The following is a 17,833-nucleotide window of genomic DNA, read 5'->3' on the forward strand; positions in this document are numbered from 1 at the left end:
TGTTCATAGAGCACAGGTAGATAAATGACTTTACTGCTACAAAATGGGGGTTACAACGAAATGACCTTGCCTGTGAGGGAAGGTCATTATTTCAGGGGACTGCATAGTAGGGGAAGAGAGTGCGAAATAGGGAAATCGGTAACGCTGATACTGACGATGATGATTAGCACAACGAAGTTGGACTGGGCCCTACGGAGAAGATGGATGGTGTATCTCTATTATGCTCGCGTCTGACAGACGCGGTAGCGCTTCATGCAGTTGGCATTAGTAGATTAAAGACGAAAGTCTGAAGGGCGTCGTCTGTGTGAGCATGTGATCCGCGTCCACGTGCCATGGGACGAACAATGTCTTCTACACATCGCAATTCTACAAAATGGCATGCACACATTGAAAATGGTGGCCAGCTGCTCAGTCTTCAGTAAAGGATTCAGGGTTATATGGAATTGCCAGGCAGCTCCTGCCGATCACGACACGTTCACATAATAGGAGAAAACTCCTTCTCTCCTTCGGCCTGTCCATTAAAGACGCGCTACTCGATTTAAAACAAAAAGGTACCTAAAGCTCACAATTGCAAAATGTCACCACATCGTCGCTTTTTACATCTGCGTTTATTTTTTTGTTCTTAGCTTCTATTGCGCACCGCTTAAAAGCTAACACCCTAACTTTATAATGTCTGCGAACAAAGAAGGTTATCATTGGCATACAACTGACAGTCAGCCCATTGCCCAACGGGGGCATCTTATCTCGACCTTTCGACACTTGATCCTCATCGTATCTCGTGGTTTGGAGACGGTAGCGGTTGTTTAGCTGATGAACACCACGCCATTTATAAAGACAACATAGATCATTGACTTGCTCTCTCATAAATTTACATATGTCCCATTTAGTACATAATTGGTGTTAATGATAATAATTATTCATTCCTAGGCGTCGTTCCGTTGTGTGAGAACTATGGCAAACGCTAGGTCTTTGCCACTAGCGTATACCTTCGTGGCCATCAATCCACAGCTGCAGCTATCGCCTTTGTCACACAACTGCTTACTCACTTACCTGCTCCTTTCTGAAAAGGTCTTACCTATTTTTGTGTAATGGTTTGGATACCCTACTTAGGTTAGGTAGTTAACGTGATCCAAAAATTGTGCTATCCTTGTATAGAAAAAATGGCTATGTGTTTTCCCTGATTTCGGTTGACTGTTTAGCTGATCAACACGCTATCCTTTGTTGTGTACCGAATTACATTGAATACGCTGCAAATCCTTAATGTGAAGGCTCTTGTTCGATTGTAACTCATCTTCACATTCAATGAACGACTATTATGCTGATTATTTCAACCATTCCCATGACAGTTCATTGTTACCACGTATACTGCTTTGTAAGTCGATAAAAACCATCCCGGCCATACTCCCGAAGCATGTTTATTTCCGCCTTTTCGCTATCCTCCATTTGATACTCGATCTTTAAGTCACTCAGTGATTTCATTCTGTATAGGCTGCACTGCGTCTTTTTACCTAATATATATAGTACACCTATAAATATGTTGCATTTTACCCATCTTGAACATGCTCCTTTTTCTCAATGAGCTCACGCAGTGTCTGGCATCTACCCGACAGTACTACACAAACTCTGCCTTTCTCCCCTTCGGACTTCGTCTATTCAGAACAAGTCGACGCCACTCAGCTTTTGATACTGTTTGTTTTACTTTGAATCCTTATTATTACCAACAACAGCTACTACTTTGTATTTGATTCGCACGATGGTGACAGATCTCATGTTGCCAATTCGTTAATAACTAGCAAGAAAGTGTTAGAAAACCCAGACCCTTCGTTAGCTATTAGCTCTTCATCTCACTACATGGTACCTTTATTTTTTTTTACTTGACAAGCCAACTCTCATTTTTTCTTCTTTGACGATGGTGCCATCTGGTGACCATCTACTATCGGGAAACGACTTTGGGTGCCTCAGTCCGACATGCCAGGTCAAGCTGCGCAAACTTAAACGACTTGGTGAACGATAGCCCACAACTCTTCTGTTTAGTGGCAGCACATAATCAATCATCCTTGTGCTATGACATGTAAGGTAGTCACTGACTAGTGTGCATAAAGCTAGTTAATTATCGTGGAGTGCTTCCCGTCTATATAGTACTGATGCATTATATTAAAAACGCTTATGTCCGTGGTAGGTTAGTGGGTAGGTAGTAGGCTAGTCATTAGAACACATTGTAGTCCAGGTAGGAACCCGGGCATAGAGACAGCCGTCTCTGTACTGGAATTATGCCTAACGGTGATAGGGGACGTAAATAAAAAACATAAATTAAACATGCAACTTACAGTAATTTGGCGCAACTGTACTTAAGAGTAAAAATCCATTTATCCTTCTTATCGTCTGCAGATTGTAAGATTTAAACGAACCTCTCAGGTGACCAGCTCGACGTTTTCTATCGTCAAAACTCCAGCTGTTATTTTGCCGTATTTAGCTATTAAGCATTACTTTAGTAAGGTAAAACAAAGTGTGCAAACAAAGCAAAGAGATCAAGATAGCCGGGATTATTTACTTGCAAACCAGCTATCTAAACAGACAGAGTTCTATTTGATTTGATGCGAATATGTGTATATTTGTTAAACATAAAGTGACGCTTTTCAAGATATATCTCGCTATATTAAAATTGATAGCAAAGGATACACATGCACTTAGGTCCTAAAAATATCGACGGAACATGCTCATAATTACATAGTGACAGTTTTCGTTCGGTTTAGGACTACATCTACGCGTACGGCCGTATGTATGATAAAATCTGCAATAGAAAGGAATTAAAGTAGGAATTGAAGAGGACCGTTGGTTTGATGTGGCCAGTGTGACTTTACTGGTACGAGCACGTTTGCTAACAGGCGATCGAATAGGCGAAAGGACTGTGTCAAATGTAGGTAGGGGCCGGCGCTATAGGTTTTGGGCCTCCTTAATAATCGGAAACGCTTGTTATCGCTCCGTATCTTGTTGAACCTCCCTGTCCCCTCCTTTTCCATCCTTCTTTAGGTGTTTTTGCCCCTTTAACTATCTATGAATCAGTTAACTAGCTGCTCGCCTCAGTTTTGATGGATGACTGACTAAGCGAAGAACCAGGCAGTCGACGAGATTTGCGACCTGCTTAGGTTTACCTTACGTCAATCGCTCCTCCATTCAACAGAAGATTACTAGACTTCAAAAGCAGAGGCAGGGCACCTCAGATGTCCTCAAAACAGGCTCGTAAATAGAATGCACCCGGATAGATACTCAGTCACTACACGAACAGAATTCATATACGCAAAACTGTCGGCAATATCGATGCCGTAAGCATGCATAGAACCCAGTTCCACATGACTAGTAGTTTGATGTGTGATTCAACGACAAGATAAAGTCTAGACATATGTCAAAAAGACAAAAATAAAGTATACATTAATTGCAATAAGTAAGGCAACAGAGTAAGTACCGGATTAACCGGGTGGATATATACTGTCCCAGCGATTTTTTAGTAAAGGTGCCACTCCTAACTTTATTTAGCATTGCTGCCACTATTGAATTTTAATTCCGTGAAAGGGTTAGCCTGATATTCCTATGAAGTCGGCAACGAATCTAATCGTACTAACAGTAGATCACAGCGTCCACATGCAATAGAGTCTGGAAGATACGAGAACTTCTTCTTGAACTTAATGAAGTTTAAGTACAGCAAATTATTTTTGGCCCATTCGAAAAAAATGGCTGGAACTGGTCTAGGAGCGAAATAATCCATTAGCCAAAACAGGGCTCTAAATTTCATTCAGCTGAGATCAGCTCGACTCGATTTCGACGCATCGTTATTGGACGTTTGGCGGAATAAGGACCCAAAGTTTTGGATCCTATCCGTTTGGAAGGCCACTATGCGTCATCTTTATTCCACGGCAGAACTAAAGTCACAAGTAGAGCGAAGCCGATCGTAAACTTCCGTTAAAAGTAGAGTCTTTTGCCTATGATACATGCTGCAGCTTTCGTTTCCTCAATATGCTAAGGTAAATTATTAACGAATCTTACCTAAATTGCAAATTTTCTATTTGACCTTCAGTGTGCTATAAGCTATCTATAATATAGTCTTTAACGATTTATTTATTGATGACACTATATATTTTTTACATTAAAAACATGTGCACACTGTTTTGATTACTCTAATTTTAGCTTTTATTGACATATAATTAATATATAAATTGAAAATAGATCCCATCTAAATTGTATAGCTTTTCCTTTTATCACAAAGGCTCAAAATGATTACTGTTTAGGTCAATATGTCGCTGATAATGGCGGGCTGTTTATTCGCAAACTGAGAATTTTCGTTCAATTGAAATTCTTAAATCTTCCAGTGTGAGCAAAAGTCTGGCGAAGACTTCACAAGAAAAGGTCCATTCGGGTCCGTGGAACAAGCAAGGTATTCTATAAGACCTTTTCGTCAACCCTGCCTATTTAAAGGTTCCTCATCAAGATATGCTTTAACGTCACGATTGCAGTGTGCAGGTGCTCCCTTCTGTTATCAATAAAAGTCGTCGTTTTCATTAAAATTTTCCGGAATCGACAGTAAAACAGATTCTTGCAGTAAATTCAGGTAAATGGCACCGGCCATTGTACTATCGAAAAAAAACAATGATTCTATTAATCTTTTTACTTGCAATGCAAGTGCTGCTAAATTTACATAGTAAACACATGAATTTACAATTACCTAGTAAATAAAATTACGCCATTTAATTTAAATGTAGCTTCATTACTCGAAACAGTCTTCCTTAAGAACGCTGCATCCTGCTCAGATTTTTCGAGGTAACACTCGCAGAATTTTTTTCGGTCCAAACAATCTTCATTGATTGCATGTACCATTGCTGAAATGTAACTTTTCTATTTACAATATTTTAAAATATGATAGATGCTAAATTTGCTGATGCCAAACTTATGATATTCTTTGGATATCTGGCGATAACTTTTCAATATCCTTTTTTGGCTGGTAAAGCCCGTTGACGTCCTTTGCCCTATAGATACTGTGAAAAGTTCCAGTTTCGAATTTATCTTTTATCTGGTGAATTATAAAAACGTAAATGGACCCACCTAAAACTTCCTTGTGTCTTTGTACATCCCTGCCCGATTTCTTAGTAAGTATATAATCTCAACAAAAATGTCAAAAGGTCTTGTTTGTAAGCCTTATTTCCTCAGCAGGTTTTTATTTTTATTCAGGTAGAACTAACATTTAGTTAAGAAGTTAAATGTCAGTGCTACTTTTATAAAAAAAAAAAAAAACTTTTACCAACCGCGAATGATTCAGGGTGACTGTTCAGCCACGATGCGCCTATTGATAGACTTCGGAATAATATTTTTATTATCGCTAAGCTATGACAGCCAGGGATTATTTTTTTCCAAATTAAAGTGCCATAATAATTATTATCAGTTCAGAGTATTGAATTTCTCTCTTCGTAGCCTGTATGGATAGGATATTGTTGATTTACAGTTTAATATTGTTGACCTGTAATAATCAGCATTTAGAAATTTACCATGCTTCAGGTTGTCGCAGTTGAATGGCTCAACGGTCCAATAATGTACTTACATGATTCGTTTTGTGTTGGATATGTATTTGCGCGTCATCTTCTTTGGTCAGTAATTACACCCATGTATACTGTTCAACGAGCTCCTAAACTATTGATATGTTCTCTTGCGCTAACGAAGATCTATTTCTATAAAAATCTATGTGCCTGACTCAACCGTCTAGTATAATTATGTTTGGGGTTTACTCTATGGAAAGGACTAACGTTATCATATCTGGCTGAGGAAATGGGTAAGTTAGAATTTCACTATGTGAATAGATGTCATTATTGTAGAGGAGCTAATCTATTGGTTTTGGGCTGGCTAATAATTTTTATGCTAACAAAAGTTTTTCTATACCCACTAGTGGACGGATGTTGCCGAAATTCAGCGCGCTGTACGTTTGCACGCTACGATATGTGTATGTGTGTGTGTACGTGCGCCAGCCGGTAATTCAAACATCTGCGTCACTATCCAAATGAATTAAAACATGACAGCATATGGAAGTTATTTTTAGCTTGTATAAGCAATCATCCTTACATTTTCTTAGCAGTACTATTTTCTGAATTCTCTATTCGGTTATGGTTATTGCTCATTCGTTATAACTGACACTCTATGCTGCACCCACGATTGACGGGAATGACGATATCCAAGATTTCAGAGCCGCAAATCACAAAGGCGTACTGTACATAGAAATCAAATAGTATCAAACACGCTTTCACCGTAAATATTTATATAATTACCATAGAGTGCTAATTTTACTTTTGCGCAACGGCATCAACGGGTTACTATAACCGTAATATGTATCGTACGCTACACTGCTCAGCTATACCGATGAACTCACATGGAGAGATACTGAACGTTGTCAGTTGTGCTGTATGTATTGAATTGCTGCTAAGCGTTCGCGCGTCACGTTTAAATAAGAGATTTAGATGCAAAACAACAATGACTCTAAAAGACACAATATATTCATAGGATACAGATACTCTGCATGACATAATGTCGCAGGCTACGGGAAACGATATGGATAAGGATCGGTCTTCAGATTTACTGATGGACTCATGCAGAAAGAAACGGATAGGTAGAGAGATCTCGAAGAAAAAACGGACTCCGGGGGCCGGGGCCGAAGTGCGTGAGCCCAGCTGAACCTACTGCCTGCGAATGTTTGTGTTCATGGCAGCAGTAGCGGACGGACTTGGCCCTAAACGCCGCAGTCTGTTTGCAAGGCCGATAGGGGCAGTACTGCACAATTGTGGTCAACGTTAGGGGACTTTGCATTGAAGGGGGCAGCATTGATTTGGGGTCGAATGATCACTTGCTTCAGAGTCTGCGCTAAGGCGTCTTTATCAGGTTCAGTCAGCCATGGGGAGCCCTTATCACGCTGCAACTACAATCGGTTGTTGTTATTTTTAAGGTTTTATACTTAGCGTTGATGCTGCTTCGAATCTACCAATATTTTAAAGGGACTTCATCGATTTAGAGTCGAATGGTCCCCCGTTCCACCGCCCGAGCTGAGATACGTTCATTGGGTCCAATCATCTATATTTATCATCCTGCACTCAGTTCGCGCTGAAATTGCTTTGGCTGTACATATACTGTAATTGTGCAGCAAAAGCTATCAAGCTTTGCGTAAAGGAAATAGATGGCTTACGAATTTGAATCTCAACAAGATTCTTTTTAGTTAGTCAGCTTCTTTTGAAATACTACTAAATATCTACTATAAATGCACACGGGGCTGTGTGATTCGGTTGATGTTCCTTTAAAGCTTTAATTTGAATCGCCTGAAGTACGGGTAGACACCCTCACTCTCTGTGCGCTTCTTGTCTCCCAGCGTCAAAGCTTAAGTACTGGTAGCGTTTCCCTAATAGGGTTTTCGTTTCTCCATTGGAACGGATAGCATGAAGCAAGTCTGCACCGCGTGAATGAGACATTATATTTAAGAAAACTGAGTCTAGGGTGGATGAATTGAAAGGGATATTTAGCAGGAAATCAATGCACGGATTGTTGTCCACGCTGAACCCTGTATTTCTAACACACCTCACGGAAAAGTTTTACTAGAACTCGACTGTAATTCATTGAGTGAAAGTTAGATTTGCGGCAAGAGTCAGGCATGTTTTTACGAACAAAATAATGCTACTCACACATCTATATTATTTTGATTATACAATAATATTAATAACCTGAGTGGTACTTATTGCATATAACACGAGTAGAACCAAGGTATTGGGATTTCATTATGAAGCATCTTTTCGTGCGGATAACTGGTTGCAAAACCTGTAAGCATGCCTCGGTTATGAAATTATCTGGGCCTTCAAAGGAAAATGAAAACAGCCTAAAGGCACTGCTGAAGGAAAACGGCCGACCCACAACTACAGAGATATATCGCTACTTGGATTTGTCACGAGTAACAAGAGGCTATGCTCCTACACTCATATAAAGACGAGAAAGAATTATTTTACACGGCACGCCTAGGTTTAGACCTAAACCAGATCTCGATCTAAAAAAAACATGACTTGGGTTCGGTAAATGACCAAAACAACAAGGCGGCCTACAAGGAGATCTATGTGACTCAGTTACATCCAGGAAACGAGGCTGTTCAATGAAAAGCATTATATAGATAAGGCAAGGTAATCGTTGTCATTCCATTTTCAATACAAGGCCAAACTATACGCAGCGAAACTAATTCGAACTGCTCTGGCGGGGCTGTTGGAGCATGCTCTTGTGTCAGCCATGTTTTTCGGCTTGCGAACGGATTATCACCTTTTCGGACTACTAGCGGGGGGTGCTCATAACGGTACATTTGACAATGTAGAAAGTCTCGAAATCTAACTGACGATAGTTGTATATCACCCTAATATTTCTACTTCGTCGTAGAAACCAGAGTAAACCAAATCAACAATCGATTATCCTTTGATGTCTGCCCTGATTTTTTGGATGTATCACTATGTTATTATCGATCTGTATAATATTTCTGGTTAAGTTGGACTAAAATGAGTGTAATCAGCTGAGTGTCACATGCTTTGCCCGTAGTCGGCGTGCATGCTTTGTATGTAATGTGTATGCATGTGGAACGGAAGAACAGCCGATGTGCATTAAGCACAAAGCATCACGTAAGGTGTGATTGTAGCATTTGTTAGTCCATTAGAGTCTCGTACTAATTTGATTAATGTACGTTCTTTCACTTGTGGCTCGGTGTTTCCTCTCCCAGTAGGTCCTGTGGATAATTATACGTAACGAATATACACGATGAATTGCGTGCAACGCTGATACGTGATAAATGTACAGGATATAATCAGGGTTTAATATGATGATACCGTTGTATTCATTCTTAACAATGGTTTTATTATAAATTGACACTGTCGTTGCTGTCTTTTCATTGAAAACTGCATACTATATATGTTACGTAGTACATCTTTGATCTGATGTCCAATTTATGTATTACCACCGATGATATCTGTCCCTCAATTCTGACAACGGGGTCATCCCGGATTTACGCGTGTCTGTTAGATGTCGGACCGGCTGGCTCAAACGTCGCTAAAATTCGATTCACGCACGCCTCGAGAACATAATCAACACCACGCGAGGCTTCTCGAATATAGAAAACATTTTCTACGATCTTCCCTTCCGAATGTGTGGTTGTATGCTGATTAAAACAGAGACATTCTACGATATCCAATCGAGACGAAGCGATACTCATGGAAACTATTGCATTGTCTGCGTTAAGTGTAAGGCCTGATGGATAATTGAACGCAAAATCTCATTGTTGTGCATCGCGAGTAAGTTGGTTTGGTCCTCGCTGTCCTATTCTAGGTGTATAGAGTTTTCAGCCCCTTTGATTAGGTTTGACGACACTGTATCCACCTACTGCAGGAAGATATTAATGCTGGCGAGCCAATATGCACCAGGCCTGGTCAAGCATCACGGCATCGATGTTTTTTCCCTCTAAAAAAATATATGTTATAGTAAGTCTAAAAAATAGGACCAAGCGGAATTATGGTGGCACTTGGTCAACTCAGGACTGGGCAGTTTGAATATAAGGACAAAAGGAAGAATACAAAAAAATCTAGTAACTGTTGAATTCCACACGATTTCTATTATAACCTACATCGAATAATTATTAATGAATATATCACAGCAGATACCTTACGATTTCGAGTGTTTCTAGTTACTTGCAAATGATTCATTAGACCGAGGAAGTGAGAGCCGCTTGTACTTCGAGTTAGGAACAATAGACCTTAAGCGGTACTCACATCTCAAAAAAATCATGCGCGCTAAACGCGTGTTCTCGTGGTAGCTTGGCAATTAATATTTTTGCCTGCTAATCGTAGGGATGCGTTGTGGTGTTGGTTCGAACCCGGACATTGACATGCTTTGTCCCGTGGTGCGACCCAGCAATGTAAGTGAATGGCTAACTGGGCGTAAAATTAGTAAAATAAGTAGAGGCGTTGAGTGTAAGTAAACTGTAAGTAAAAAATAAATTTGTGTAGAACGCAATGTACCTTGGGGCTACAGGGTTTTTTCATTTGTAAAAAAAAATATATATATACTATACAAATTAAAAAACAAAAGATTTCACTATAAACCATTAGATTAGTACCTAACCATTACTAATGGAACACAAAAACATAATCGGAGCATAACTTCAAAATTAATAACATGTTACTATAAATAAAGAAAAACAGTATTTGCCTACCCTCAGAACGAATAAGCAATGCATTATCTACGACAAGGTTATCGCAGACGGAAAACGTTTAACCAATATAATTGTCAGAAAAGGAAGTAATAAACTAGAGCAATATATAAATTAATTGAAACTTTCAAGGCCAAATCATTCAGAATAACATCTTCTATTAATTGTCCGCCAGTTTTCCTCTATATTTGTACCCTAACAAATACCTACTCCACACAGCACCGTATAGTATTTATCACGAGGCAAGGTACTCTAGTCGGACGTAGAAGTTGATCAGATCGCACAATAGATTTCCTGCGATCAGTCTCCATCTACCCGTACATCACACACAGTGTAATGTTGACCAATTTCTTTACCTGCTAACGATTACTGCAATGACTAAGCAAATAATCCTCATCAGAGATCGTAATGCGTTTTACCGTAACAGAAGAAAAAAGCAAATATCGCAGTTAGTTTTAAATAAAATGTGTCTTAGTGGTATGTTTAGGACAAGCAATAACGCAGCAGCATTAGCAGCAATCCGGCCCGGACGATTTGGTTCTTTTTTCTTGGATGACAAGGTATGGCCAAAAGAGGCGCGGAATAGATCATTGTTTGTAAGATGGAAAACAAGTCAAATGGCTGGGAAAACGTAGCGGCATCATTCACGATGGGCCGGGACACTCTCTCTTAAGGATAGTTATAGATCTACTACAAACTGCGATTACCTTGACAGGCACGAAGCGCATACAATACATATATAGTGCTTAATTAGTCAGCCATGTGATGAAACGTACCCCACACTCACACAGACTGAGCAGGCAATTGTTGCGCGTAAACTTCCGCCTACATAAATCTAAATTTTCTGTCCAGTATCGCATTACAGTTAGTGGACAACTCTCTAATAATAATAGTAAACTGAACGGTTAATAAAGAAAGCACCTTCTTGAACACCGGGCTTAAAGGCTAGATAAAGTGAGGCCACAATCGTGACACATCAACAGTTATGGAAATGAACAATAATCACCACCGTTCTATGGTATGCTAGGGTCGCTTTTCGGTTAGTCCATCGCCAAAATATAACGCTCAGTATTTGTGCTAGCAAGTAAATATATATATAATTTCATTTGGTAATCTAATCTGAACCGTACTCTCCTGCGAGTTTGAGAACAGAGAGCATGTAACTTCCAACTGTTGTGCAGATGCTTAGTTAGTTCTAGTTGTTCATTTACAGAATCGATGCATATGTCAACGTATGAAAAAAACGCCGCGACAATAATGAGAGATTTATCATTTCAGACGCTGCTGTGTCGTTGGAATGTGACAACTCTCGCGGTCTTAGCTTGTCTTGTGCTGATCTCCGTGTTGCACCTGCAACAGATGCACTATGCCAGTTATCTTGCCAAACCCATCTGGTATCAACAGCAGAAGTAAGTATCTGTCTACTTTAATTTCTACATGCAGAAGTCATCAGCGATGTCGTGAAGCTAGGCTGAGTCGATTCGTCTTATCTAATATCTCTGGAGCGTAGTCCTTCGAAATGGAAACTAGAAATTTTTCATTAGTTTTTAACCTATAATTTTCGCATAATTGTTGTATCTGAATTTAACACGAAGCCCAATTGCTGCGATCAGTGAATCAGAAAAAATTACATTTTTAGCGTAAGACACTGCAGACGTCCATCGTTATTCGTGACAAGGGATTATGCTATCATGGAGACTGTTGGTCTCGGCTTTAGATGCCGATTACTATAGTTAGTGGCTTCTTTTTATCGGTGACGCAGGTGGGACATTAACCGAACAACGTTTCGCAGCGGCGAACAATGCTGTCAACCAGTCAACAATATTTTCCTTCTTAAAACGCATAAATGTGCAAGTTCAACGATACAGAACATTATTATGCGTTATGGCGACCGAAGAAACCTCTCGTTTGTGCTGCCTAAAGAGGGAAATTATCTCGGGCATCCAAAGCTTTTCAGCAAAACACTTCTTCCAGTTGAGTTGGTTCCTGCCTTCGGATTTAACGTACTCGCGCACCATACTCGCTTCGATGCATCAGCTATCAAGGTAATCAAATTAAATAATAAAACATTACAATTGTGTCGAAACAAGCAAAACAGTAACAATAAGTGTCAATCAACAATGAAAGTCGATCGAATTGATTGGAATCGAGAAAACAATAAGAAAGCAGAATTAACTTTTTCTATCCGCTAGAACTTTCGATAATTTTTTTTAAATTAGATTCTTAATTCGCTAACCGAAGGTGTCCTTATATGTGGCTGATGTGTTCTGCCTTTTAGGAGGTGATGCCTCCAGATACTGCATTCATTACCATCCTTCGTGATCCTGCGGAACTGTTCAATTCTATGTATGCCTATTTTGGCCTGCAGAACTACACTGGTGCAACACTTCAGCAGTTTGCCAATGATCCTGATCGCCAGAGCTTCCTTCAGTCAAATCGCTATGAACAGAGATTCGGACCTAATCAGATGTTTTTTGACCTTGGCTATGATGCCAGCCGCATGAACGAGAGCGCGATCACAGAGGCGATTGAACGGGTCGACCGTGAGTTTGATCTCGTCCTTATTACTGAGTACTTTAACGAATCACTTGTCCTACTTAAGAATCTCTTTTGCTGGGATAGTCAAGACATAATGTATTTCAAGCACAATAAGCGGAAGGCTGATGATCGAATTTCACGCGACGTGCGAAAGCGATTACTTCGATACAACTCGGCTGATGCCCGTTTGTACGCTCATTTCAAAGCCAAACTTCAGACGCTCATAGACGCGTTCGGACGGGACCGCATGCAGGAGGAGGTCGCCAATCTTCGACTATGGAAACGTTTGATTTACGCTCACTGCGTCGAACGCATGGGTGAATCGAAACAACCGGAAACACGTGCATATTCCAAACATGTCTTCAGTATCGTTCTGCGTCCTGATGTTCAGCTTTCCGCCGCCACCGCCGCCGCTGTGACAAGTACTACTCAAACGCAGCCGACTAGCAGACGAAACGGATCACCAAACGATAAAAAGGCAATGACGATGATAACATCAGCAACAACAAAAACGACGACAACAACAACAACGACAACAACAACAACAACAACGAGAACGACAACAACAAGCACCCAAGCTGAGGAGAACCGCTTGTGCGCAGACATGGCTCGCGCTGAACTTCCCTATACAGAGCGACTCCGCGCCAAACAGCGATTCCTCGCCAGGTCCGCTCAAATGCTGTGATAACAATGGTCAACAAATAATAGTAATAATGAATAGCAAAAGGCAGACGAAGATCATTTTTAGACAATATTGATTCGTACACTCCAATTAGCCCTCGTCGTAGTTTATTTAGGAATAGAGCTTAAAATGTAAATGCTTTATGACAAAACGATCGTGACTAGATGAGAGACTATACATACACATCCATATACACGAAGAATGCTTGATGTAGATATATATATATACATAGACGTATATTCAGAAAAGGAAGCGAGTAAAGTAGGAAGTCAGCAGTTATTATTATTAGTACTTTTACTCCTTAGATCAATTTTTCACTTTGTTACTGGCATGATATCTGAAATAGCAGTATATGTTGGTAATTGCGTTAACATTGTAACTGTAGTTTTTGGATATGACCGAAATCAACAGTTGCTACATCTGATACAGTTCGGAGATTAATCTCATTCTGGCGTGAAAAAATCGATAGTTATTGTCGCACAGGATGACTATAAGTTAACGAAGATTCACAAGCCAATAAAGTGATAGTATAAAACACTTTTGAATATCGCTAATAACTATCTTACTAAAGATCATTGCCAATAGACGGAATCACAATTTAGGGATTGCCATATTGGCTTCACAATCTTCTTTATTGCTACCTGTACTTTGACGGGTCAGCCATATCTAACAAAAAGCTCACAATGGCTTACAGAACATTTAAGGCCTCATGGAAATTTTTAGGAATCCTTCACTAGCCTATTTATGTACAATAGTAGTAATCATATCTTAAACGTTCGTACAGAACGTCACAGCGACCCGGGTCGTCGGAGTGGATTGCGCCAGCTCGATCGCTGAATGATGTGACATAAACACCGGAAAAAAGTACAGAATACAACAATGACAGTTATGATGCTTTAACGGCTAGTGTCTGTAAATGTCTAATTGCGTTTACGACAACGTATCATTGAAATGGGCCTCGAATTTTTTAGGACGAAAATTTCGTAATAAATAACGCAATGGATGACGCGGTTACGTTAAAGCGAAGAGAGGGGCATAATATTTAACTGGAAATCAGTCAGTGAAAAATCCAACGAAAAAAAAAAAAAAAAAAACTGCAAATGGCTAGATTTATTCAGTGATTTGTTTGTTTGATTTCTTAGTTTATAATCCCTCTGCTCGCTCGCACAGGTCGAGAAGGGGTGCATTAATCAGCTTCCTTTGAATTTGTCGTTACAAATCTGTTCGCATCATAGCTAGCTCAGAAACATTGCATTCAATTGTGCACTGCTATTAAACATAACTGCACCTTAGATTATGCACTTTACTTAAAAAGTGTCAATTACATATATATATATATATATATATATCGAAATTGTGCATCTAACGGACCAGCTCTTTAACCTTTAGAGAGTCTTCCACGTCTCCAGATGATGTCCAGAAACTTACATATGTCATTAAAGGTTCTGCTAGTCGGTGGAAACATTTTAAAGCAGCACTCATTAAAAGCTATGGCGCGCCACTGTTAGGTTGCGTTAACTGAGGCGCGAAAAATTCTAATATTTTCTATGTATTTCCCAATATTTCATCAACGTTTTATGATCCTCTAACTGAGAGCACAGCAACATGGCTTAATCTGTCATACTATAAACACGAACTTAGTTGTGGCCCATAAGGTAATTGCTTGCCGATTATCTTAGTTGTTAGTATACGTGGGATTGTTTGTCTATGTAGGCTTATTTGCCTTTTTTTTTTAATTTAGTGCTGTTAAAGATACGCATTTATCATCAAGTCAGGCACTAAAAAACATCGGTGATATCGAATTAGTATTTAGTTTAAAATGAACCAGATCATGTGCGTTCATCATATCCATATACAGAATCGCTTTGTAATATATTTTGGACCATAGCGGTCTAAGTTGAGGGTCAGCTATGACGAACATCTATTGACATGCTCGTTTAGGCTATTAGAAACTTTGCCCCTAGAAACTACAAAACTTTTTCTAGAACATGCACCCAAAAGCGAAATCAAATGCTAATTATTCATTTGATGAATGACAGAAGCGAATTGTCGCACTCCCTTGTGCCCTGCTATTAGGATGTCGATGAAGCGTTTCCATTCTATTAGTTTCATTGGAGTCACAAACAAAAACCAAAATATGTTATTCTGATTAAATATTAACCGTGTCAGAGGGCAGAGCATCACATATTAGCATGGACTATTGGCCTCTCTCCATAGCTCAATTAAATGTAAGCCATGATTATTTCCTTCTAGAAAGCCTTCATTGACTAAGTCGGAAAAACCTAAACAAAAACAGGCCTAATGTTGGCATCTTACATATATCGGTTTTCAAAGTTTGTTCTGAGAGTTTAACTTGTTGTAGGGGTCATTCACGCTGCATTAATTGTTTACGTTTTTGAGTGTATATATATATATGAGTTATTACGTGCAAGACGTTGGGAAACATCAAATTTGAAATGATTTCAGCCACAGTTGAACATGCCAATACTATAGTAAAGAGCAGCCATTATTTACATATTTATTTGTGTTTAGTTAATCATATTTATTACAAGTTTTAAGCTAATTTAATTAGCAAATGATCCATTGCGTAAATACAAGATGGCTGTAAATTGAACTGATGTTAACAGTTTAAAACTACATTGTACCTAGCTTACCACCTATATCCAAATTATTGTCATACGCCCCATGACCATGAACTGAATACATTTAGTGAAATTCTCTGTTCGAGCTAACCGTTTGTTCGATTAACGCATGGTTATTGAAATCGCTTTTGGAGGTAAGCTTATAAAATACTTTGAAACCATCAAGAGGATCCGTTGAGACAGATAATGCCTTGTTCGACTATTTCCCTAAAAACATCGCTGTTAGACAACTGAATTGATCTTAAATATTAACAACTCAGTTTACAAGATGACGAGAATATACTTTTAATTCTTCGTTTCGAATTCTTGTTTTTTTTTGAAAGCCGATATTTACTAACCATTAATTGTCTTCTGGGATTTGAACTAATGACTTTCGGTTTCGCAACGGCAAACACAGCTTGCCACGCAACCTTAGAAACGCCTTTTTTAAAACAGTTGTTAATGCCCTCAATACGATCGCTCATCATTTGAAGAACTATCATTCACATTAGAGCCATAGTACTGTAGAAGCTCACGATCTATTATTTTCAAACAATTGTAATGGTAATAATATTGACGATAGTTGCTTTCGTGACGTTCGCACTTCTCTGTACTAACGCAAGGGACAATGCTTAACTGATGAAATGTTTCGCACGATGCTACGATAATAAATATGGGAAGTGGCCACGAGGAAGCACCCCAACGATCTACATTCACTGTTCAAGTGCAAAACGCTGGACCATAAAAATATTGTTGAGATCGAGGTTCACCTTTGAGATAATTATAGTCACACAATTACTAATGATAATAATTAATAATAACGAGAATAAAATAACGATCAAAACGAACATACTCATAGTAAATTAGAATACGTATGATAGTTGGCATGGATGATTATAGAGCAGTTGTATGAAGAGCCCAGACAAACAGAAATTGAAAAATAATGACACTGGATATTATTAGACATGGTCCTTAATGGGCCCTTTTCGAACGAACGTGCGAAATACGATTAAATATATATCCTGGAGTAAGTACAGTAGTACTAGTAACATTATTAAAGATAATTAATATATTTGTCAGTTGCCGCGTTTCGTAAAGATGTTATACAGCAGAAACAGCAACGAAACGACAATGAATAATAAATGTATGCAGAGTGTCATATGAGATACTTCCTCTCAAATTTGAGTATCGTTGTTCTCCTTTCTTTGAAATTATCGGCTCGTTGCCGAGATGTAGACGCAGCCATACAAAGAGAGACACATTGCCACCTTCCTGAAGAGATTCAGGGATATCACGTAAACGGTAAGCTGTTGGGTGACCGACAGAGAGATAACATAGCGAAAGTAACGAATATATTATTACGATATTATATAACAACAATAATTAAAAAGCTAAAGATAAAAAGGCCAAGTAAACACGGAAGTTCATCAAGACAAACAACAGGAGAAGCAAAAACATTGCTTCCAGATAATGGTTGTATGTATACGAAACACGGAAAAAGCGTATATATATTCGCCAATCAATCACTCGGAATGTTCGTGTTTATTTCGAGAAGGTAACACGTTATGGGAAGAATATGAGCGGATAGCGCAATTCCAACGCGCATCGTCTGCTCTAACTGCTGCGATTGGCATACATCAGGGCGTGCGTTACTTCTAAGCGCTGAAAGTGTATTCAATTTTTTCATCAACACCAAATAGCCAAGGATCTTCAGTTACCAATTCCGGCATCTGTTAATGT

General features: G+C 39.2%; 1 protein-coding gene across 21 annotated transcripts in view; it reads left to right on the forward strand.

Moving 5' to 3' along the window:
- Positions 1-17,278, forward strand: part of LOC111262020 (galactosylceramide sulfotransferase) — a 56,138-nt gene extending 38,860 nt beyond the window's left edge. For 20 of the 21 annotated variants that reach the window (XM_022835975.2, XM_086968921.1, XM_022835992.2 and 17 more), the window contains 3 exons: positions 11,531-11,661; positions 12,015-12,297; positions 12,531-17,278. In XM_022835975.2, coding sequence (XP_022691710.1) covers positions 11,531-11,661; positions 12,015-12,297; positions 12,531-13,475 — 1,359 coding nt within the window. In that variant the 3' untranslated portion in view covers positions 13,476-17,278. Of the gene's footprint in view, positions 1-11,470; positions 11,662-12,014; positions 12,298-12,530 lie in introns of those variants that run through there. The other variant, XM_022835970.2, reaches the window with a different exon arrangement.
- The last annotated feature ends 555 nt before the right edge of the window (positions 17,279-17,833 follow it).

Source organism: Varroa jacobsoni, unplaced genomic scaffold, assembly GCF_002532875.2.
Source record: "Varroa jacobsoni isolate VJ856 unplaced genomic scaffold, vjacob_1.0 scaffold_621, whole genome shotgun sequence".
NCBI classification, from domain to species: domain Eukaryota; kingdom Metazoa; phylum Arthropoda; class Arachnida; order Mesostigmata; family Varroidae; genus Varroa; species Varroa jacobsoni.